At 42.4% G+C, this 26,149-nt stretch overlaps 1 protein-coding gene across 1 annotated transcript in view; it reads right to left on the bottom strand.

The window, feature by feature from the left end:
* The window catches only part of LOC137321173 (ephrin type-A receptor 5), a 365,797-nt gene that overhangs the window by 304,250 nt on the left and 35,398 nt on the right, over positions 1 to 26,149 (bottom strand). The window contains exon 3 of the mRNA XM_067983437.1: positions 5,161 to 5,824. Coding sequence (XP_067839538.1) covers positions 5,161 to 5,824 — 664 coding nt within the window. The remainder of the gene's footprint in view (positions 1 to 5,160; positions 5,825 to 26,149) is intronic.

Raw genomic sequence — 26,149 nt, 5'->3', positions numbered from 1 at the left:
TAAACAGGAAGAATTGTTACTTTGATTTGATGTGTCTTTAGTCTATTTGGTAGAATGGGAAGCTAATAATTGAACTTGTATTACACAGAACTTACAGCACAGAAACAGGCCATTCGGCCCAACAGATCTATGCCGATGTTTATGCTCCACATGAGCCTTCTCCCACCTTACTTCATCTCACCCTATCAACATCCTTCTATTCCTTTCCCACTCATGTGCTTATCTAGCTTCCCCTTAAATGCATCTATGCTATTCGCCTCAACTACTCCATGTGGTAGCAAGTTTCACATTCTAACCACTCCCTGAGTAAAAGATATTTCTCCTGAATTCCTTTTTGGATTTCTTAGTAACTATCTTATATTTATGGCCTTTAGTTTTATACTCCCCCACAAATGGAAACATCTTCTCTACAGCGACCCTATCGAACCCCTTCATAATTTTAAAGATCTCTATCAGGTCACCCCTCAACCTTCTCTTTTCTAGAGAAATAACCCCTAGCATATTCAGTCTTTCCTGATATTTATAACCTCTCACTTATGGTATCATCCTTGTAAATCTTTTTTGCAACTTCTCCAGTGCTTCTATATCCTTTTTGTGAAATGGAGACCAGAACCGAGCATAGTACTCTAAGTGTGATCTAACCAAGGTTCTATATATGTTTAACATAACTTCTCTGCTTTTGAATTCTATTCCTCTAGAAATGAACCCCAGTGCTTTGTTTACATTTTTATGGCTTTGTTAACCTGTGTTGCTCCTTTTAATGATTTGTGAATCTGTACCCCTAGATTCCTTTGCTCCTTTACCCCAATTAGATTTATTTTCTAAGGAGTAGGTGGCCTCCTTATTCCTCCTACCAAAATGAACCACCTCACACTTATCCACATTGAAATTCATTTACCATTTATATGCCCATTCTCCAAGTTTGTTAATGTTTTCTTGTATTTTGTTGCAGTCTTCCTCAGTATTAACTATATCCTCCCAATTTGGTGTTGTCTGCAAATTTGCATGTTGTACTTCCGATTCCTGAATCCAAATCGTTTATGTAAATGGTGAATAGTGGTCCCAGCACCGATCCCTGTGGAGCAACACTTCCCACTTTCTGCCAGTCTGAGAAACTACCTTTAACCCCTACTCTCTATTTTCCGTTTTGTAGCCAGTTTGCTATCCATTCTGCTACTAGTCCCCTGACTGCACATGCTCTGACCTTAGTCATGAGTCTACATTGCGGTACCTTATCGAAGGCCTTTTGAAAATCCAAGTATATTATGTCCAATACATTTCCCTTGTCTACTCTTCCTGTTACTTCTTCAAAGATAGTGAGGGTAGTGATAGACTTCAAGAGGACATAGACAGGCTGGTGGAATGGGCGGACATGTAGCAGATGAAATTTAATGCAGAAAAGTGCGAAGTGATACATTTTGGTAATAAAAACGAGGAGATGCAATATAAACTAAAGGGTACAATTCTAAAAGGGGCACAGGAACAGAGAGATCTGGGGGAATGTGTGCACAAATCTTTGAAGGTGGCAGGACAGGTTGAGAAAGCAGTCAAAAAAGCATACAGGATTCTGGGCTTTATAAATAGAGACATAGAGTGCAAAAACAAGGAAGTTATGATAAACATTTATAAAACACTGGTTTGGCCACAACTGGAGTATTGTGTCCAGTTCTGGGCAACGCACTTTCGGAAGGATGTGAAGGCCTTTCAGTGGGTGCAGAAGAGATTTACTAGAATAGTTCCAAGGATGAAGGACTTTAGTTACGTGACTAGACTGGAGAAACTGGGGTTGTTCTCCTTGGAGCAGAGAAGGTTGAGAGGAGATTTGATAGAGGTATTCAAAATCATGATGGATCTAGACAGAGTAGATAGAGAGAAACTGTTCCCATTGACAGAAGGGTCAAGAACCAGAGAACATAGATTTAAGGTGATTGGCAAAAGAACCAAGGCGACATGAGGAAAAACTTTTTTCACACAGCGAGTGGTTAAGATCTGGAATGCAATGCCTGAGGGGGTGGTGGAGGCAGATTCAATTGTAGCTTTCAAAAGGGAACTGGATAAGTACTTGAAGGGAAAAAATTAGCAGGGCTCCAGGAAAAGTGCGGGGGAGGGGGACTAGCTGGATTGCTCTTACAAAGAGCCGGCACAGACTTGACGGGCCAAATGGCTTCCTTCCATGCTGTAACCATTCTATGATTCTATGATTCTAAGAATTCAATAAGGTTGGCCAAGTATAACTTTCCCCTTTGAAATCCGTGCTAACTATTCTTTGTTATATTTTTGGCTTCTAGATTTTTTTCTATTCCATCTTTGAGTAAAAGTTCCATTATCTTTCCTGCCACCTACGTTAAGCTAACTGTGTACAGTTCCCTGGATTTGTTCTATCTCCCTTGTTAAATATCGGAATAATATTATCTGTCCATTAGTCCTCTGGCACTATTCCTTTGAATTTTTATATATACAATAGCTTCACTGATATCTCTTCCCTAGCTTCTTTTAGTATGCACAGATGCAATCCATCCAGACCAGGAGTTTTATCCTCTCTAAGCTTGACTAGTTTATCAATTATCTCCCCCCTTTCTATCTTACATGTCTTGATATCCTTTTTGATCATGTCTTCTAATGTCATGTAGTAGCACCTCCTGTTACACTTGAAAAAGGAGTAAACATCCTTCTTTCATCTGCAGCCATGTCACAAATGTGGGGAGTGGGAGTAAAACTAATCAGATGACAAATTGCTTTAAATTGCAGTTTCGCCATACCATGCTAGGATTCTCATTGCTTGTAGGCACAATGCATGAAACTCCCATTTGCTTTCTCTTATCATAAAATACTTCAAAATATATAAAAAGTCTACTTTAAAATAAAGAGTCAAAAATCTGGTCATATATGCTGCTAGAAAATAAACCTCATGACTTCAGCAATCGCATCCACCTTCAGAGATTTATAGATCGACGAGTGGGTAATTCTGACACAACGGCACCACCACTGGTGGAGCTGCAAGATGGTCGGCAACAGCAGAATGCACACAATTTTAGGATTGTTTTTAGGTTGTTCATTTTTTGAGCTATGCCTGGTATATTTTAAAACTCTTTTTGCTAGCTTACTCGGTTATTTTGATTATGGTTGATAAGGATCAATTCTGCAATCCCGCGCAACCAGGGGAAACCGCACTCACAGTGCCTGCAGGCCGGTCAATTGGAACTATAACATTGTAGCCATATCTCCAAACTGTGCTGCCCATGAGCACGCTTCCCCACTGGTTGTGTGGGTCATGGAATCACTTTTATAGCTCCTGTAATGCAATAAACCAGTGACAACATATAATAATTCACTGGCGATTAATATATATTAGAATTAATGCATTTATATTATACATGGGTATGGTAATGTAGTGGCTATGTTACTTGACTAGTAATCCAAAGTCCTGGGCCTCTGGCAAAAAAGCTAGACTGGAGATGACGAGAATTTTTTTTACATAGCAAGTTATTATGATCTGGAATGCACTGCCTGAAAGGATAGTGGAAGCAGATTCAATAGTAACTTTCAAAAGGGAATTGGATAAATACATGAAGGGGAGAAAATTGCAGGGCTATTGGGAAATAGCAGGGGAGTAGGACTAATTGGATAGCTCTTTCAAAGAGCCAGCACAGGCACGATGGGCCAAATGGCTTCCTTCTGTGCTGTAAGATTCTATGATTCTATGATTCTAATAATCCAAGAATGATGGCAGTTTGAAACTGGAAAAAAAATCTGGAAATAAAAGGTTGGTATCCGTAAAAGTGACCATGAAGCTGCTGGATTTTTGTAAAAACACAACTCGTTCACTATTATTCTTTAGGGAAGGAAACCTGCTGTCCTTACCCAGTCTAGCCCATGTGTGACTCCAGTCCCACACCAACGTGGTTGACTCTTAGCTGCCCTCCGAAATGGCCTAGCAAGACACTCAGTTGTTTCAAACTGCTCTGCAGTTCAAGAAGGAGGCCCACCGCCACCTTCTCAGGGCCACTAGGGATGAGCACTGAATGCTGGCCTTGCCAGCGATGCCCACATGCCAAGAATGAAAAAAAAATTGTGTCTGAGAGTAAAAAACAGGTTTAATTTCAATGAATAAACAAGCAGATAGAGACAGTACTTATTTTAGTAGACTGAAAATGATACTGCTCTGTTTAAAGAGATACTTTTAAACTAGATCACCCTGGACCCTCACCAATCTAATTGGTGCTCAGTTTGTTTCTGGTGATAAACATAAGCTTTGTGAGGGTCAAAGGTTAATAACTAGAAGTTTTTTTCTACCTTGTGCTTTGCATCTGGCTTTGTTAAATGAGGGTCTGATAAAATAGTTACCCAATAGCAGATGCAAGAGGCTGATGTGTATTAGATATAGAAGACGTGAATTACAACACATTCAATAACCCAATTATCCTGTTTGGTAACAGAAGGCTAAATCTTCCAGACAGCAGGGAGGGAATGAAGTTAAAAAGTGTCCCATGTGTACTTTATACAAGTATTTCAAATCCAAAAAATTGAGTGTATAATTTTCTGGGTTAGTATTTATTAATTTTGTCACAGTCATCCATTACATCAATAGTAAATACGTAGGAGGATGAAAAGGTCTTTGTACCATAATACTTAAGGCCTTAGGATAAATGAGTAAATTTTCTGCTCTTGCCCAAGTCTGTCACTGTAAGTGCTTCTTCAACCTATAACATCTCAAAGCTACTTCTGCTTGCACAAAAAAATGGCACCTAAGACAAACTGAACTGGAGGATGACCCAGAAATTACAAGCTCTTGACCCCTTTAGAGGACGCTCATGTGCAAAAGCATCAGATGCATATAGGAAAGTGAAGCTGGAGGCTTCCGCCAAGCTTTGGGAGTGTGCCACCCTGCTCTAGTTATGGCTTGCCCCCTTCTCACTCACTAAAACACAGGCATGCACACAAATATACAAACATCACACACAGTAACTTGCAATCCAAGCTCTGTCTGAAGGTATCTTTTAGAGCCAATATTTGAACATTTGTTCCTTTTATGTCATTGTTAATACTTTGCTGCACTAAATGGTCATAAAAGAAGTGTCATTTTTTTGCATTTTTTTGTATTGTTTTGATTGTTATAATCACTAGTTTCAGCAGCACCTAACTATAAGTTGTTTATCTTACCTTGACATGTGTTGTCTTGCTCTTCATAGCCTTCTTTGCACATGCACTTCCCAATTGGGACCAACCACTCCCCATCAGCACTGCAGTACATTTTTGGAGTGTCATCTTTCATTGAGTTGTTGACACACATGCCCGGCACTTCCACCAGTGAAGATGAATCAGCCCCTGTGATCGTATCTTCAAAGGAAGCAAGGTTACGGAATGTGGATGGGCACTTCTTGTAGTACACTCGCACCGAGACCAGAGCAATGCAGGCGCCAACATCTTGAAAGGCGAGATAGAATCCCTTTTTAGACAGGGGGCCGACATCTCGGACTTCTGTATTTAACTTCATGACTCGATCACCAAGGTCGAGCTCGGTGAAACTTTCATCTGCTGCAATCGTGTCAATTTTTGTGTACTGGTTTTCTCTGATGTTTCTCCCATCTTCATCATTGGATTCAAAATGATACACATTAAAGGTCTCTTTACAGGTCCCGAGACCTCCAGGGAGACTGTTGCAGTCTCGTAATGTAAATTTTAGCTCAATAAATATACGGCGGGCCCCTTCGTTGGAGATCCAGTTAGTCTGTAACCAGTTATTCTGATTTTGCTCCATGACATTGCACACTTGGTATGTGTGTATAGGAGTGTAATTCTCATCAACTTCACTGATTTCTTCCCACTGTAAGAAGTAAACAAAAGTACAGCATTAGATATAACAGTAAAAAAAGTGAAAACACTAATGAATTATAACTACGCCAGTACGTGTGTCATGGTAAATCTTTGGGGGAAATTATATAATTGTCATTGTTAAAATGCTAAGTGTTATGGAACTTGTAGTAAAAATTATGCAATGTCGGGGGATGTTTTTAGGTAAACAAGCCACCTGTACTATGCTATAATTTTCTCATTTCCATTTCTATTTCTCTCTCTGTTGTATTTCTCTATCTGGCTCTCCTCTGTCCCTTTTGTTTTTTCTCTCCTTGTTCCTTCACTTCTTTTTCTCTCCCTCCTTTGTCTCTTATATTTCTCTTTCCCTGTTTCTTTCCCTTCTTATTCTCTCTCCCTCTTCCTTCACTTCCATTTCTCCCCTTTTCCTTCACTTCTGTTTCTCTTTCTCTCAATTCCTTCACTGGTTTCTCTCCTTTGTTCACTTACTTCTCTATCCCACTTTGGTTTCTCTATCTCTCTTTTGTTTCTGTTTTTCACCTCCACTTTGATTCCTCCCTGTTCCTTCAGTTCTGTTTCTCACTCTCCTCCATTTGTGTTTCTTTTGCATTCACCCCCTCATTTCTGTGCCTCTCTCTCCCCTCTTTCACTTTATTTTCTCTCTCCTCCACTTTGGTTTCTTCCCTCTCCATGTTTCTTCACTTCTCTTTTTTGTCACTCCTCCTTCATTTCTGTATCTTTCTTCCTACTCATTTCTGTTTTGCATTTCTCCCTGTTACTTCCCTTCTTTTCTCATTTAGCCTTTCTTACTTTCTTTCACTGTACTGTTTTCTTCCCCTTTCTTATTCATGGTTCTCTTTCTCTTTCCCTTTCGCGCTCTCTCTCTCTCGCTCTCTCTCACTTGTTTGTTTCTGTAACTATTAGTACAATCACCATTTTGGCAGCTTCCTGACCAACATTTTTGTGGGTAGGGAGACAGGGATTGTGACTCAGGCAGATGGACAGGTATGCAGAAAGAAGCAAAGTATTAGGACTTGGATGGGCAGTGAGAGGAGGAGTAACAGGACTCAGGTGGGCAGACAAGGACAGGCACATCATCGAGACTTGGCTTGCAAAGTTAGTAGCAGAGCATTGAGGCTTTGCAGGTGGGGAGAGGCAGAGTGTTAGAATTCTCTGATGAAGGGGAGAAGCTTGTTGTGACTGATGCGGACTCCATCCAATTGGGAGGAACCAACAAACTAGAAATTTGTTCGAGCCAGCCTGCCTGAAAGGATAGGCACCTAATATTGGGTGTAGGGCCTCATTATTATCGAACCAGCAAGCTGCAGATACCTAATGGGCAACCCAGGTGGCTTGCTGGAGAAAAGGCCTCGAAGATTGGGCCGCTACATTGGCAGCAGCGGGCCTCAGGTAAGTTCTTGAAGACAACCGATGAATGAAGGCGACTGGGAAGGGGGGCAATGGAGGGTGTGGGGGGAGGTTGGCAAAGGCGAAGGGGAAGGGGGCAGCAGTGATCCCCCCTGAGGGCTCGGGGTCGCGATCAGATTTTTTAAAATTTGAAAATATACTTTATTTCATAGAATTTAAGGATACACACAGTTCAATGTAAATATCACAATTTCAAACCAGTACAATTCAAACCAATACAATACAGATCGTACACAAAGCGATCTCATTATTACAATTCAAACACAGTATTTCTTATGACTCATGGTATACAATACAAGGTGGGGTGGCCTTACACAGTGGCCTTTCCCCATAGAGCCTTTGTGTAGGTCGCACCTCGCCTCAGTGCGTCCCGCAGCACGTACTCCTGGACCTTGGAGGGTGCCAGTCGGCAACACTCGGTCGTGAACAGCTCCTTCCGCTGGAAGATCAGCAGGTTTCGGGCGGACAAAGGGGTCTTCTTCACCGGGTTAATGGTCATCCAGCCGCAGGTGATATCTGTCTCGTGATGCTTCCCGGGGAACAGCCCGTAGAGCACAGCGTCCTGTGTTAGCGAACTGTTTGGGATGAACCGGGAAAGATACCAACGCATCTCTCTCCACATCCTCTGCACAAAGGGGCAGCCTATCAGGAGGTGGATGACAGTCTCCTCCCCGCCACAGCCTCGAGTGCAGCTCGCGGTGGCGCTGAGATTCTGTGCGTATTGGAAGGACCGCACTGGGAGGGTCTTTCTCACCACCATCCAGGCTACATCCTGATGCCTGTTGGTCAGTTCCAGCGACAAGACGTTCTGCCAAATGGCATCGACTATCTGGTCGGGGAAGAAACCGATCGAGTCCATCCTCTCTGTTCCTTGCAGGACTCTTACAACGTTTCCTGTTGACCACAGTTTGATGGCCTTGTAGTCAAAGGGATTCCTCCTCAGGAACTTCTCCACCTGGGACAGGTGGGGGGGGTGGGGGGGGGGGGGTGCGGGTAGCGGTCCAGCTGGACGGGACATCCTGCGCCTGCTCAGCTAGCGTGGCCAGACCCAGCCTTCTCAGTGTGTTGGACAGGTAGAAACTCAGCACGTAGTGACACTTGCTGTTTGCGTACTGGGGCTCTAGACATATCCTGAGGCGGCCACACACAAAGGATCGGATGGGAGGGCAAGCGGTGGCTGGCGGCAGCCTGTAGTTTTAATGTGGGGTCGGGAGGAGCACTCACGCTCCTCCCAGCTCCACATTCAGGTAAGTATTTTTAATAAACTTACCATTTTGGTGGCGGCCTTTAAAGTTTGCCTGTTAGGCCACATGTAGATCTGGTTTTCCTGAATGCAGCTAGCGTGGCTGCCTGAGGGCAAGCCAATATTGCGGAGGTGGCCTCAAACAGGCGTTAGATCCTTTGCATATGCAAATAAGGAGCCTAACATCTGTTTCTAGCACAGGCCCTGGACACCTATTGTTTTATCTACACCAATATGGCTGGCGGCACACTTTCGACTCGTAATGAGCATGTGCTTCCTGCCCGCCATATTGCAGACTTAGGCACCTGGTTAGTGCCTGAGAAATGGGCACGGTGCCATTGAATTTCTAGGTCATAAACTACACCCTCCATTTTTTATTGATAAGAACATTAAAATCAAGGGATCCAAGTTCCCATGACAAGTGCACAGCCTTAACTACAACCTAACCACACTGTAGACCATGCCATGGTGTGAGCATGTTATCATCAGCAAGCCTGGGCCTTGATCCATAGCGAAGAGACTATCATACACAATGTTTGGTGGTATGTATGTCCTTGGCAGAAATAAGTTAAATTCCTCAATGAACCGTCACTCTCACAATATTCTAATTATAATTTTCTCAGACTTTGGCTTCTTGTGCAACCTCCCACTCCTCACCCCATCATGTTTTCAACCACCTAGGCCCCCCACTCTGGAATTCCCACCCTAAACCCCTCTGTATCTCCCTCTTCTCCTTTAAGATCCTCATTAAAACCCATCTCTTTTACCACGATTTTGCTCACCTCTTCAACTATCTCCTACTTTTTTGGCTTGGATTCCATTTTTTTCCCTTACATCTCTGTGAAAAGCCTTGTGATATTTTTCTACATTAAAACACTATATAAATGCAAGTTATTGTTGTTCTTCACTGAGAATGGCTTTCATTCTAATGTTCTGCATTTTTGTATTACATATGGCTGTGTTGTATCCATATGAATCACATAAATGAAGGAGAAGCTCATTTCTTTTAGCTCAAGAATGTGGAAGCTAAAAGTTCAACTGCTAATTTTCATATAAGGATTTATCTTATTCTTATAAGCCTACAGAGTGCTCATTTAACAGGAAATGGTGAAGGAGGGAGAAAAGAGGAAAAATGTGAATGTATTTTTTCCAAGTTATCTACATATAATAAGTGTTAAGTTCATGAAATTACATTCCCGGTTAGGAGCCTCGCCCAATGGGAGTGTATATCGAGAATTCGGGCGAAGGCTTGCAATTTTCCATCCATTAATCTTAATGGAGTTCATAAAATTAGCCTATAATCTAAGATGTTTTAAGTGATGCAAGAGCTCTTCTCAGTACCTATGAGACATAGAAGACCCAATAGAAGTCACATTTACACAGAGATTGAACTTGATCCAAGAAGACTAAACTTGAGTTAAAAGCCCTGCACAAACAACATAAAGTCAGCACTCCAGAATCAAAACACACCCCAAGTAGAGTTTCTTTCAACACAGAGCTGTTGTTTGTGTTGAGACAGCAAGAATCCTTTTTTAAAGTACATTGCATTTTTGTTCAATGGTCAATCTTGGTGTATATAGTGTAGTTGAATGCAGAGAGCAATTATAAAATCACAGAAATTGCAACACAGAGGCAGATAATTGGCCCATCGTGCCAGTGCTGTTGCTAGCTCTACATCAGAACTATCCAATACTCCTGCTTTTTCCATATATCCTTCCTAGGTACTACGTCTAAATTAATGTCCCAATTGTTCTGAATATTGGTATCGTTCAATAATATATTTCAAGGCATAATCTTCAAAATTTCTCCAAATCAGTAGAGTCCAAATACAAGGAGGTCATGCTCAAAACTTACACTGCTATGGTGAGATCTCACCTCAAATACCAAGTCCAGTTTTGGTCAATGAGCCACAAATGGAACGTTCAAGCCCTGTAGGCAGTGCAGAGAAGAGTACAAGGCTGTTCTGTATTATCAGAGAACTGAGATGAGAAAAGATTCAGGAAAACTTGGGCAATTCACCCTTGAAGGATGGAGACTGAGAAGCAATCTCTTAAAGGAATTTAAAATAATAAATCTGGAACAGTACATCAGATCAAGCCATGATTGTTAAGCAAGAGGGTACAAGTTTAAACTCTGAAGAGCAAAATTAGAACTGATGTCAGAAAGTTTTGGCTGGACTTCCAGGTAGGGGAACTGAAGCAGAAACCGACGAAGACGACGATGACAACAACAACAACAACTTGCATTTATATAGCACCTTAAACATAGTAAAACGTCACAAGGCGCTTCACAGGAGCGTTATCAGACAAAATTTGACACCGAGCCATATAAGGAGATATTAGGACAGGTGACCAAAAGCTTAGTCATAGAGGCAGGTTTTAAGGAGCGTCTTAAAGAAGGAAAGAAAGAAATAGAGGCTGAGAGGTTTAGGGAGGGAATTCCAGAGCCAAGACAGTTGAAGGCACGGCCACCAATGGAAGGCAAAAGAAATTGTGGATGCACAAGAGGAAAGAATTGGAGGAACGCAGAGTTATCAGAGGGTTGCAGGGCTGGAGGAAGTTACAGAGATAGGGAGGGGTGAGGACATGGAGGGATTTGAACACAAGGATGAGAATTTTAAATTTGAGGCGTTGCTGGACCGGATGCCAGTGTAAGTCAGCAAGCACAGCCGTGATGGGTGAACTGGACTTAGTGCGAGCCAGGATATGGACAGCAGAGCTTTGGAACGGAGTTTGTGGCGGATAATTAAATAAACAGTTGGACGCTGTGGGGAATGGAGAATCTAGGTTCTTTCTCAATGGATAAGCTAAGTTGTACTGATCCATGTCCATCTATCAAACCAGTAGAAAAAATCTTTTACTATTTATTCTTTTAAGCCCTTTCAAAATGTTGCATATTTTTGATTAGATGCTCCCTTAAACACTCCGTTCCAGTTGTAGCTTTTCAAGTTTTTCAATGTAACTGTATCCTTTCATCCCTGGTATCATTCTGGTGAATCTAGTGCACATGTTTTCCATTGGCTTCACTATCCATTCTATAATGGAGTGTCAAAATCTGCAGAAAGTACTCCAATTGTGACTTAACCAATGTCTTCTATAGACTCATCATCGCCTTTCTGCTTTTGTACTCATGCCTCAATTCTCCTAAAACCAAAGAGATAAGAACCCAAATAAAACTATATCAAGAAAACCATTGGCTGTAATTTTTTGAAAGCTGTATTTCCTCTACAGCCAGAGGTTTTAACGGTTATGATGGCGAACATTGTCGAGTTTTATTTCCTGCCTTTGATTCACTTCAGTTGCTTTGACAGGTTAAAGTTCACCATAGAACCATAAAACCATAGAAAAGATACAGCACAGAAGGGGGCCATTCGGCCCATTGTGTCCAGGCCGGCTCAAAGAACAACCAGGTGCCCATTCTAATCCCACCTTCCAGCACCCGGTCCGTAGCCCTGCAGCTTACAGCACTTTAGGTGCAGGTCCAGATACTTTTTAAAAGAGTCGAGGGACCTTGCCTCTACCATCAATTCGGGCAGCGAATTCCATACACCCACCACCCTCTGGGTAAAAAAGTTTTTCCTCATGTCCCCTCTAATCCTTCCGCCAATCAGCTTAAATCTATGTCCTCTAGTTCTTGAACTCGCCACTAGGGGAAACAGGTACTTCCTGTCGACTCTATCTGGGCCCCTCATAATTTTGTACATCTCAATCAAGTCTCCCCTCAGCCTCCTCTGCTCCAAGGAAAACAACCCAGCCTATCCAATCTCTCCTTGTAGCTGCAATTTTCAAGCCCTGGCAACATTCTTGTAAATCTTCTCTGCACTCTCTCCAGAGCAATTACGTCCTTCCTGTAATGTGGTGACCAGAACTGCGCACAATACTCCAGCTGTGGCCTTACCAGCGTTTTATACAGTTCCATCATTACATCCCTGCTTTTGTATTCTATACCTCGGCTAATAATGGAGAGCATTCCGTATGCCTTCTTCACAACCTTATCTACCTGTACTGCCAACTTCAGGGACCTACGCACATGCACTCCAAGGTCTCTCACTTCCTCTACCCCTCTTGATATATTCCCGTTTAGTGCGTATTCTCTTTAACTGATTGCCCTCCCTAAGTGCATTACCTCACACTTCTCCAGGTTGAACTCCATTTGCCACTTTTCCACCCACTCCATCAACCCATTGATATCTTCTTGGAGTCTACAGCTATCCTCTTCACTATCAACTACACAGCCAATTTTTGTGTTGTCTGCAAATTTGCCAATCATGCCCCCTACATTCAAGTCCAAATCATTAATATATACCACAAACAGCAAGGGACCCAAAACTGAGCCCTGTGGCACATCACTGGAAATGGATTTCCATTCGCAAAGACACCCATCGACTTTTACCCTTTGTTTCCTGTTACTGAGCCAATTTTGGATCCAATTTGCCATATTACCCTGTATCCCATGGGCTTTTACCTTTCTGACCAGTCTGCCATGTGCGACCTTGTCAAATGTCTTACGAAAATCCATGTAGACAACATCCACTGCACTACTCTCATCAATCCTTCTTGTCACTTCCTCAAAGAATTTAATCAGATTTGTAAGGCATGACCTTCCCTGAATAAATCCATGCTGACTCTCCCTGATTAAACCATGCCTTTCCAAGTGACAGTTTATCCTATCTCTCAGTATTGATTCTAATAGTTTGCCCACCACTGACGTAAGACTGACCGGCCTATAATTATTCGGCCTTTCCCTCGAACCCTTTTTAAACAATGGTACTACCTTTGCAGTCTTCCAGTCCTCCAGTATCTCCCGTACATCTAGTTTGGATTGGAAAATGATCCTCAGAGCATCTGCTATTTCCTCCCTGGCTTCCTTCAATAGCCTAGGAAACAATCCATCCGGCCCTGGTGACTTATCAACTTTCAAGGATTCCAGTCCCTCTAATACTTCCTCTCTCGTAATGTTTACCTTATCCAATATTTCACACCTCTCCTCTTTAACTACTACATCCGGATCATCCCTTTCCTTTGTGAATACGGAGACAAAATATTTATTTAAAACCCTACCCACATTCTTTGCTTCTGCACACAAGTTACCCTTATCATCCATGGTAGGTCCCACCTTTTCCTTAGCTATCCTCTTGTTCTTAATGTACTGAAAAAAACATCTTTGGGTTTTCTTTAATCTTACTAGCTAATATTTTTTCATGCCCTCTCTTTGCTTTCCTTATTTCCTTTTTTACGTCATCCCTGTACTTTCTATACTCCTCTAGGCTTTCTGCAGTGTTTAGTTTTCTGTGACAGTCATAATCTTTCTTCTTCTGCTTTATCTTTCCCCGTATACTTCTAGACAACCAGGGGATCTAAATTTGGCAGTTTCACCACTGCCCCAAACTACACTGTGCAGATTCCAGTTATTTCATTCATTTGGCACTAAATATCCTCTCAACCTCATCTATACAACTTATGAATCAGAAATATAAATGTGTGTTTTAGTCACAAGTACTGAAAAATAAAATAACGGAAATAGCAATACTAATCAAAGCAGACTTGTGATGAACCAATATTAAAAGGCATCATTTTTACACAAGCACAAAAATGTACTCCAGGGGAAGGGGAATTAAAGTTACTATATACATTATACATACATAATTATGACTGTACACACACACAGTGATGAACAGTTTTCACCCCTTTTGTACAGTACCCTTGTGAAGGAGGAGTAAAAGCTTTCTTTGAAAAGATGATGGTAACGGTGGGCTTCTAACACAAAGAAATTTAGTAATATGTTGTATCACTCTTCAATATAAACATATTATATAAGTCAGAAAATAAACTGAAACCAGTTTATTCTACTTGATCTTTACTGCACTTTTATGCATTCACTGCTCAGTCTAACCAGAATGTCATTCTCTTATGTTTAAATGACCTGGTAACAGAAAACCTTCTAAATTTGTGCAGCCACGTGCAGAAGAGTCTTGTACCCAACTCCCCAGACACTAATCTGTCCACAGCTTTTCACACAGATAATATTACATTTGCGGCTTAGTCTCAACAACTGCATCCATAAATCAATTTCAGGCTGGCTTTAATCATCTATCTGTAATCAGGGGCTATTCAGGCCACATTTACATCTCATTCCTGCTGGCCAAATAGTCACATTAGTCCTTTGAAGCTTATTCAAGCTTAAATTATTATATTCTCTAATAAACATTGAAGTCCTTTCAGCCTGATCTCCGTGAGCAGCATTAATATATCTCACTAGCAGAAAAGTCTATGAGTAAATCAGTATTCTGCTGTTAAAGATACAAAAGGCCCCTCACACCCAATAATGTTTTTTTTCTGCTGGCCACTTAGAATGTCCTTGATGTTGTAATCATACAGCTGTCCCAACTCCAGCAGCAGCAGAGGGAATCACAGTTTGCTGATTCCAGTGCATCCCCTGACTATCACAGCATTGGACCGAAACACCAAATTTAATCATACGTAGAACTTTGCTGTTCTATCACTCGTCCCCTGCCTTCTTAATGAGCATTTATCAAAACATAATCAGTCATTATACAGCATGACAAGCTCTGTATGCTGTTTTTTAAAAAAAAAACATACACCCTCAGTTTTTCATTCTAGATAAATAAAATGCATCTAATGAACATATAGAGAATGATTTTTTACCTAATATACCGGATTACAAGAATCCATAATTAAACTTGAAAAGAGTCATTCAGCTAAATGGAGCTGAGCAGATTAATCATATGTAGAGGGTCTTCTATCCTCAGTTGTTAGCCTAACAGCTAGCACATTCATTGGCTCTTGTATAGTGGGGAAATGAATTCCTCGTTGCATAGCAGATAGAACAATAGGTGCCCACTAATTATACAAAGGACTAAGATGATTATTTAGGCGAAATACTTAGCAAAAGATATGTGAGCACATTTATCTATTACATTTCAGAAAAGATGTATTCTCAATGGAAACATGCTATGAATACTATGAAGCACGCAGCCAACAAGGCTGATTGCAAAAATGTAGATCCTGTACTGCAAAAGGAACAAAAATTGTACACTGCTTTTTACTTTAAATAGTAGTATTATATATCCTTTACACCACATTTAAAGAGGCACATTGACTGTAGTTGTACACATCTGTGCAGTAATTAAGAAAATCTAGAGGGAGAGAGGGATGTTTGGCCCATCAAGCCTGCGTCATCCAGAGCCTATGAGGGAGCAATGGATCATAGACTTCCCTCCGCCATTTGTTACTCCCTGGTTTAGATCCTTCCCCTATTTCCTGTGAAATCAAAAATCAAGCAGTGCTACCAATAACTTTTTAGTCCTTGATTCCACTACTCAACAGATGTTGATCTAGCTTCTTTTTAAATACCTTCTCTGGGAGTTTGTTCCACATATCCACTACCCTGTGAGGAAAAGAGTTAAATCTAAAAGTTCTGGCTCATTTTAAGCACAGAAAAAGCACAACATGGGGTTCATTTTGACCTTGTGTGATAGTGTAAAATGGATGATAGAGACTCGGCAGCCCATTTCACATCTCTCCCAACTTTTATTCCCACAGACTTCAATGAAAATAAGAATTGGGAGAGATGTAAAACAGGCTTCCGATTCACCATCACCTATTTTACAACATTGCACAAAGTCAAAATTCATCCTGCATATATGTGTGTGTTCATGTGCATGGGGGTGGGGGGAGATGGGAGGGGGGACTTGGGGCAAATCCTGAACCTGAACCTAATGGGTCTATGCCCATTTCTGACCATGTTGAAAAACTCTAGCCCCCACCCCCCCATTTTTGTGTCATCACAGTAAGATGTGGAACTGACAGGGTAACTGTCTCTGCCAGATATTCCTATACTTCCGCCCAGTGTACAGCATGATACAAGCATACTTGCTGCACCAGTGCCATAAACAAGGCCCACAAAAGGCCCACAATGCCATTTCCCAATGGCAGTCTTACTTTATATCTATATTTCTATCATCTTGTTTAGTCCTCAATAATGGGCATGCTCTTCTTTTGTCCCTGTGTTCTTACCATTTCTTTTGTTCCTACATCATTTTTAATTAATGAACGTATTGTTCTATCCATATAGCATCACAGTCCATTTTATAAATATAGCACCGTCTACTTGTTTAATCTCTATATTATCACCATCTTCGACATTATATTATCATATTTTCGACAGCACCTCCCAAACCCGCGACCTCTACCACCTAGAAGGACAAGGGCAGCAGGCACATGGGAACACCTCCACCTGCACGTTCCCTTCAAGTCCCAACTTGGAAATATATCGTCGATCCTTTGTCGTCGCTGGGTCAAAATCCTGGAACTCCCTACCTAACAGCACTGTGGGAGAACCTTCACCAGACAGACTGCAGCGGTTCAAAGAGGCGGCTCACCACCACCTTCTCAAGGGCAATTAGGGATGGGCAATAAATGCTGGCCTTGCCAGCGATGCCCACATCCCATGAACGAATAAAAAATAATCTTCATTTTATCTTCATATTGTCACTATCATCACTACTATGTTCTCTTATCCCCAATTAGCTGCCTTTAACCCCAAACACCAATCTAATCTAGCCACATTCATTACAATCATATTGTAAACTGGTGAAGAGAATGGAAGAGCTACAGGATTTTTTTATTGGAAAGATTTTCTTTCTGAAACATTATAAGGTAGATTTTCCTCCATGGACACCTGTTGGGCACCTGACAGCTGCTTGTGTTTTTCCTCCCCCAGACCACTTGTACAAGCTGGGAGACCTTCAGGTGCAGGTGAATGTCCATTTGTACATCAGGGAGGAAACAGGATTGCAACTGCAGACCTGAGAGGCCTGGAACTGCACTCCGGGGCACCAGCATCGGGGCCTTCAGGTTGCTGATCTCCAGCAGCAGCCAGGAGACTCCAAGGCCTTTGAATTTTCTGGGGGCGGAGGCTTGATGGAGGGAATCCAAATTTATTTTTTGCCCTGCTTGCATCTTCTTCAGCCTCTGGTCAGTAGGGTTCCCGGGTCAGGCCCTCATGCCAGAAATCTTCAAACATTCACATGCTGGGATGCGCAATGAGTGTAGGAAGATGGAAAACAGACAGGAGCCCGGTAATGCCCCCTCCATCTAATTTAAATAGGTATGCTATTTACGCAGGTTAGGGAAGCCCCAGGAAATTCTGGAGCAGCGCTGGCAGGATGGAGACCTTATACAATGTGCGTCCTCCCCCTTTTCCTCTTCACTGTGCCTGAGTGATGCTGATTCCCCAGGCACCATGAAGAAGAAGATGTTTATTTTTATCCATCTCCCTTGGCTCTTCTATGTTGGGACTAGTGACTACTGCAGTTCCACAGGGGTCTGTTCCACATATCTTGCTGAATCCACTATTCATAAATGACATCAGGGACAATATTTTTTGTAATATGGTAAAATTTGCTAATGTTAACAAGCTATATGGTGGCCGAGGAAGATAAAAAGATTCAAAAAATTAATTTAAACAATCAGGCTAAAATTTTGCAGGTTGATTCAATGCAGATAAATGTTTGGTAATGCATATTGGAACATCAAACAGCAAACCTGTGTACACGATGGGAGGAGTGTCTGTTAACTAAGGTGGAAAAAGGAAAAGAATTAGGTGTCATTGCTAATAGAAAATGTTGGAAATACTCAGCAGGCCAGGCTGCAACTGTGGAGAGAGAAACGGAGTTAACATTTCAGGTCGATGACCTTTCATCAGAACTGGAAGAAGCTGAAGATTTAGCAGTTTTTAAGCAAGTACAGAGCCAGGGAAAGGGAGGGGGGCGGGAAAGAACAAAAAGGAAGGTCTCTGATAGGGTGGAGGGCAGGAGTGATTAAATAACAAAAGGGATGATGGTGCAAGGCAAGGAGGGTGGTAATGGGACAAGTAAAGAAACAAAAGAGGAGCTGTAAATGGCAACAGTAGAACCATTACCAGCATTTGCTGTCCAAAAAATGGGAGCCGTGATTATGGTCTGAAGTTATTGAAATCAATGTTGAGTCCGGATTTAACTTCTTCCAGTTCTGATGAAAGGTCATCGACCTGAAACATTAACTCTGTTTCTCTCTCCACAGATGCTGAGTGTTACCAGCATTTTCTGTTTTTATTTCAAATTTCCAGCATCCAGATGCAGAACAGGAAAAAGTGCTCTATTGTATTTAACCAGATCAGTTACTTGATTTGCTTTGTGATAAAACCAATTGAACTCCTGGTATATGCAAGACTTTGAGTTCATTACAGCGATATGATCTTTTTCTAGCATACTGCAGTAGTAATTTTAAGAAATAATAATCTGATTTGAAGTTATCTATCTCTTTAAATGTATAATGATTTCAGTGATACCAGCCCCAGGTTTACTGTAGGATGTGTGGAGGAGATTGGTAAATAATGTTAACACAAAGAGGCCAAATCTGCAGTCATGTCACGGTGGCCATCACTGAGGTCAGATCATTTAAATTATTAGTATATGCTCTCTGAACACAATGGCCCAGCCAAAAGGAGCACATTGATGGAGGGACAAGATAGCTGGCAGAATCCAGTGCGCTGCTGGGAAAACTTAAAGGGATTCAGCCACTTAAAAGTAAATAGCCACATTAAAGAGGAGGGGGCAGGCATCCTTTTGGCCTTTAGAAAGGCTGGAAATAGTTTTGATATGATTTTTCATCCTTTCCAAAGGCAGCATTGGGGGGAGGGGGGTAGAGAAGAACAGAAATGGCAGGCAAAAAGCAAAGAATGCCGAGGCGTGAAGACGGATCGCTGCAGCCCCTACACTCGTTTGTTGGCCGGCAAAGTGGACAGCGTGAGGAGGTGTTTGGACTCCAGGGTATCCTCTCTATAAGATGGCAGTGCACCATACCTGACAGGAGGTGGGAACCAGACTCAATACTTTGTACACTGGAAACAGACACGGGAGAAGACGACATACATCAAGGAACCTGGCAAGGAACCAACAATAACATGCACGACTGTTACAAATTTTGGATCTGCATTAGAAATTCTCTCAGGTTCAACATTAACAGGTGCTCCTGTAGCAGACTCTGCATCTCCTGCACTGAGGAGTTCACCTTTACTGTCCAATATCTAATCACACGACAGCATGACCTGGGGCCATAACAATGAAGCCTCTTGTGTGTACTGGATACTGTAATCTTGTACATCCCTCCAACATGCGTTCCTCCAATTTTTCAAAAGACGGTGGGGGGGAATTGGATAATGGCCGTTTTTGAGCGCGGGTAGTGATGTGCTATTAACCTGCGCCCAATGACCCCTGCAGGCAGGACACGAATTTCAGCCAGCCCAAGTACTAACCTGTGATCAGCGTTCCATTTCGGGCCTTGATAGGAATCAATGCAACTCGCACATTCCACCAGCAGGGGAGCCCAATCTCATAAAGAGAGGATGCTTCTTAGAAATCTCTTAAAGTTAGCTGGTACCTATTATTTGCTGAAAATAACCTATGTTTACACACTGATGAGTTATGTTAAAACATTGAATAAAGGTTGCGCAATTCTAAATCCCACATCCTCCAATCTGCACACCAGACCACACCAATCAGCTGATCTGAGATGGTACCAGGCCTGCGAGAGTGCATGCACCAAGGTTCTCTGCTGATGCACCAGACGCCTTGGTGCAAGAGGTGGACAGATGGAGGGACATCCTATATCCGCAGAGGGCAGGGGGAGGGGGGGGCAAGAGTACCTCCAGATGCTTATCCAAAAGGCAGCGGGGGACGAAGTCAATGCCAGGCGCACAACATCATGAGCATGGATGCAGTGCAGGAAGAAGTTCAATGATTTGACATGAGTGGGCAAGGTGAGTGAGGTCAACTGTCAAGTGGCGTCTCCTACCAACTACACCACGCACTACACCTCCCATCCCCCACATACCAATAAACTCTTTCCATCAGTACTCAACTCTTCCAACCAGATGCTTACTCTCACCATTACACATTACCACTGTTTCAAGCTGCCCACCCACAACTCACAGGCCACACACACTGGCAGCTATTCAACCATGACAGGCACATCACCCAGACATACGTCCCACTTTCTTGCAGGAGAAGGTGGTGCATATCAGGAGGCAGCAAGTGGCAGTGGCATTTAGCCCTTCGAGCCTGTTCCACCATTCAATGAGATCATGGTGGACCTGTGACCTAACTCCATATACCCACCTTAGCCCCATATCCCTTAATACCCTTGGTTCACAGAAATCTATCAATCTCAAATTTAACATTCACAAGTGAGCCAGCATCAACCGCTGTCTGTAGAGGAGTGTACCCAACTTCTCCCACCCTTTGCGTGTAGAAGCATTTCCTAACTTCACTCCTGTACGTCCTGGCTCTAAATGTTAGGCTATGTCCCCACGTCCTAGTTTTCAAGTATAGGAGACTTCCAAAAACAGTTACAAATGTCTCGGCAGCCAGAAGCAATAATCCAGCCACTAACCTGTAAACCCTGCATATTCCCTTCAAATAACACTGGTGGGGGGGGTCCTCTCGGTACTCTAAGACATGTTCAGATGGTCGGGGTTTACGCTGTGCGTTGAATTGCGCGTTAAGTCCCGAAATGGTGTCTATCACTTTAAATCAGCATTGCACACTGATTGAAGCCATTTTCTCCATACTTTACATGATTCCAGCGTTCATTATCTGCGCCTGCGCTAACTCCTATACCAAGATGGCGAAACAACGGGTGCTACACGGCCCAATTTAGCGCCCAGAGTGTTAAATGTTAAATATTCCAGTGAGTCAAGACCAGTTGTTAACCAACAAGTTGGTTTCGTTTACATGTCATATATGAAGGAACAGAATACAGTTTTCAGTAAAATTCAATCTAATTCGTACTGCTTCTTGTAACATCAAAAATCATAAATTATGCAAACTTAGCTTCTGATATGTATTGTCCTCCTGGGTGTGGGTCTCCTGGCAGCTACCTATCACTGAGCTCAAATGAATGAGATCTTTACATGTGTGAATGTCACTCAAATATACTAACTTTCTGAAGTGATATGGTATGCGAGAAATGCAATTCTGTCAGCGTTTAATCCCAGCTACTGGGTTAAATGCCCTTTCCCAGATAGTTTGTAAGGTATGTGGAATTAACCCCTTATGTGCTGAAGCTAACTTAATAGCAACACCTCGATAAAGCAGCCATTAGTATTGGGAGATGAAAGTGCTGATCATGTTGACCCAACGTATTAATCATCTAATTCAATGCTGTCTAATAGAAATCACTCACCAGCCACAGATATCATTATGGTGACATTGTTTTAGCCACATGCACCAGTTTTAGTAGAAAACTTACAAACAAGACAGGTAAATGTACTTCACATGTATATTTACTTAAACATCTACCACGATTCAGTGCAAAACTTTGCAGTCTTTCCCTTTCATCAAAGTGTGGAATTCTGGCATGAATTTATCAGTCACAGCACATCTTAGTGCAGCTTCTAGGTTTTTGTCCAGCAGTTGTGAGCAATACTATAACTTCATCCGAGAGATTGCTAAGAATGTTGACTCGTACAACAAGGCCCGCCAGACCCGCCCCTGCTCTCCATCCAGAACGCGGTTGGATGCTGCTTGCCCTTCGTCATGACATGCTCTGTTGGAGCTGCACGTTATTGGTTGGGTTTGCTTTTGGTGTGGTTATTCTAATTGGTCGATGACAGTTCCACTTTCCATGGTGTTTCCATGGTGCTGAAGTCTGGCATTTTCACCCATGCTACACCCCATTTTAACAGATAACCAATAAGCATTAACAAAGGAAGTAAATCACACACAACGATCAAAAAACACTCGTACACTCTGCTTTTCGTCTTTCCATTTTACCAACAAACACACAAAAAGGTTAAAGTACACATGTATATGCTGTGCGAATATGAGTATTGACAACACATGCCCAACTTTTACTTTTTTAAAATTTAAATCAAAAATGCAATTAACCACATCTGGATTCCCAATTTGCCACGTGTGGCTAGTGGCTAATATATTGGACAACACTGATCTAATTGATACATGTATAATTATCACATTAGCTTATATTGCAACGCTAGCAGGTTGTGGACCACTGGCATAATCATGCAAGGCAGTGGTGACTTTGTAAATATTGGCAGTGTTATCTCTCTGTTATGAGAATAGACTGCCAGCTAACATAAAAGGGAATCCAAAAGTCTTGTATAGGCATATAAATAGTAAACAGGTAGTAAGAGGGAGTGGGGCCAACTAGGGACCAAAAAGGAGATCTACACATGGAAGCAGAGGGCATGGCTGAGGTACTAAATGAGTATTTTCGATTTGTCTTTAGCAAGGAAGAAGATGTTGAAGATGTCACAGTAAAAGAGGAGGTAGTTGAGATACTGGATGGGCTAAAATTTGATCAGGAGGTACTAGAAAGGCTGGCTGTTCTTAAAGTAAATAAGTCACCCGGTCCGGATGGGATGCATCCTTGGTGGCTGAGGGAAGTAAGGGTGGAAATTGCAGAGGTGCTGGCCATAATCTTCTAATCCCCCTTGGATATGGGGCTGGTGCGAGAGGACTGGAGAATTGCAAATGTTACACCCTTGTTCAAAAAGGGTGTAAGGATAAACCCGGCAACTACAGACCAGTCAGTTCGACCTCGGTGGTGCAGAAGCTTTTAGAAACAATAATCTGGGACAAAATTAATAGTCACTTGGACAAGTGTAAATTAATAAAGGAAAGCCAGCATGGATTTGTAAAAGGCAAATCGTGTTTAACTAACTTGATTGAGTTTTTTGAGGAGGTAACAGAGAGGGTTGATGAGGGCAATACAGTTGATGTTGTGTAAATGGACTTTCAAAAGGCATTTGATAAAGTGCCACATAATAGGCTTGTCAGCAAAATTGAAGTCTAAGGAATAAAAGGGGCAGTGGCAATATGGATATGAAAGTGGCTAAGTGACAGGAAACAGAGAGTAGTGGTGAACGGTTATTTTTCGGACTGGAGGAAGGTATACAGTGGTGTTCCCCAGGGGTCGGTACTAGGATCACTGTTTTTTTTTATATATATATTATTGACTTGGACTTGGGTGCACAGGACACAATTTCAAAACTTGCAGATGACACAAAACTTCAAAGTGTAGTAAACAGTGAGGAGGATAGTAATAGACTTCAAGATTATATAGACATGCTGGTGGAGTGGGCGAACACATGGCAGATGAAATTTAATGCGGAGAAGCACGAACTAATACATTTTGGCAGAAAGAATGAAAAGAGGCAATATAAACTAAATAGTACAATTCTAAAAGGTGTGCAGGAACAGAGAGACCTGGGGGAATACGTGCACAAATCTTTGAAGGTGGCAGGACAGGTTGAAAAAGCGGTTAAAAAAGCATACGGGATCCTGGCTTTTATAAATAGAGGCATAGAGTACAAAAGCAACGAAGTTATGTTGAACCTTGATAAAACACTAGTTCGGCCACAACTGGCATATTGTGTCCAATTCTGGGCACGGGACTTTAAGAAGGATGTGAAGACCTTAGAGAGGGTGAAGAAAAGATTTACTAGGGTGGTTCCAGGGATGAGGGACTTCAGTTACCTGGACAGACTGGAGAAGCTGGGGTTTCTCTCCTAAGAGCAAAGAAGGTTGAGAGGAGATTTGATAGAAGTGTTCAAAATCATGAAGCGTTTAGATAGAGTAAATAAAGAGAAACTGTTCCTATTGGCGGAAGGGTCGCGAACCAGAGGACACAGATTTAAGGTGATTGGCAAAAGAAGCAAAGGCGACATGAGGAAAAGCTTTTTTACACATCGAGTAGTTACGATCTGGAATGCTCTGCCTGAAAGGGTGGTAGAAGCAGATTCAATCATAGCTTTCAAAAAGGACTTGGATAAATATTTGAAGGGAAAAAATTTGCAAGGCTACGGGGAAAGTGCGGGGGAATGGGACTAACTGGATTGCTCTTACAAAGAGCCGGCATGGGCTTGATGGGCCAAATGGCCACCTTCTGTGCTGCAGCCATTCTATGATTCTATAATAACTTGGCTGCAGGTATCCTTGGTACAGATGGCAAAGCTCTGCAACTAGGTCCCTGCTGAACTGGCGCAAGCTGAGGCATTTGATCATGCTCATTTGCAGGTAGGCGAGTCAATTTGTGTAAATATGATCTGGATCTTATTAATCTTCCTAGCAGGCCTTTTTCATTTCATCTTGTAACACCTCAAGCATGAAATATTGTATTTAAGACACTTTAAAAATAAACAAAAAATGTTCTCACAACAATATGAATAAAAATTTTAGGAACATGGTAAAAGTGTCCAGTAAAGAATAATACAGTACTAAAAGGGCAATGAAAACATTGGAAAACAAAATACAAAGTCTGCCATTTTAAGAGCTCCATTGTTCCATGCCATTTTAATAAAACATCTCTCCAATCCAGTTTCCATTCCAGCCACAGCACTAAAACAGCCTTAACCAAAGTCACAAATGGCATCTCTGTCTGTAAACACGGTGCATGTTCCCTCCTCGTCCTCTCTCTAGCCTTTCATAAAGTCAACCACATCATCTTCCTCCAACGCCTCTGCCTCTTTGTCGAACTCAGTAGGACTGCTCTCGCTTCATTCCACACTTACCTATCCAATCATAGCCAGAGCATCTGTAGCAACAACGTCTCTTCCAGCCTCCGCACCGTTAACTCTGGAGACCCCCAGGGATCTATCCTTGTCCCCATCCTCTTCCTCATCTACATGCAGCCCCTTGGCGACATCATCCACAGACATGGATCACCTACCACATATACTCCAATGAAACCGAGCTCCACCTCCTGTTACCTCTGTGTTGTCAGACTGCTTGCCCAACACCCCATTTTTAAATGAGCCGCAATTTCCTCTATTTAAATATTGGGAAGACCAAAGACGTCATCTTCGCTCCCCCCAAAAAGAACTCCATGCATTTATTACTGATTCCCTCCTCTTCCCAGCCATTGTCTCTGGCTAAACCAAACTGTTTGCAACTTCAGCATCTTAATTGATCCCGAGCTGAGCTTCCGACTCCACATCACAAAGGCAACCTTTTTCCACCTCCGTAACATTGCCCACCTCCACTCCTACCTCAACCCATATTCTGCTGAAACCCTCACCCTTGCCTTTGTCACTTCCAGGCTCAACTATTCCAATGCTCTACTGGCCTGACTTCCATCTCCCACCCTCCATTAACTTCAGCTCATCCAATACTCTGCTGTCATATCATATCCCACACCAAGTCCAACTGACCTATCACCCTGTCTTTGTTGATCTAAATTGACTCCTGTGGGGTAATTTTCACCCCCAAGGATGGGTGGGTTGGGGTCGGGAGGGAAGGTAAAACTTGTAAAAATGTAAAACCCGACCCCAACCCACCTCCAACCCGCCCACTTCTGGTTTTAACGGAAACGGATCGGAGGGCCGGCGACCAACCCACTTTCAGGAGGGGGTGGCTCAGTAAAATCTTTTAAGGAGTCTGTGGGCCTCCACTTTAAGAGGTTTTTTATTTTTAATTCCTGGGTGCCGGGATTCCTGGGCCTTCTGATTCACACCACATAAGAGGAGGTGAGAAGGCCCCGATCAACAAGTAAGTACCTTTATTGCACTGCTTGTGGACCAGGAGGAGCAGGGGTGTTTCTTCTAGGCCCAACAAGCTTATCTGCCACGATCCCACCCATGCAATCG

This window comes from Heptranchias perlo, chromosome 4, assembly GCF_035084215.1.
Source record: "Heptranchias perlo isolate sHepPer1 chromosome 4, sHepPer1.hap1, whole genome shotgun sequence".
NCBI classification, from domain to species: Eukaryota; Metazoa; Chordata; class Chondrichthyes; order Hexanchiformes; family Hexanchidae; genus Heptranchias; species Heptranchias perlo.
The sequence above is the reverse complement of the archived record's forward strand: the minus strand, read 5'-3'. Positions and strand labels throughout refer to the sequence as shown.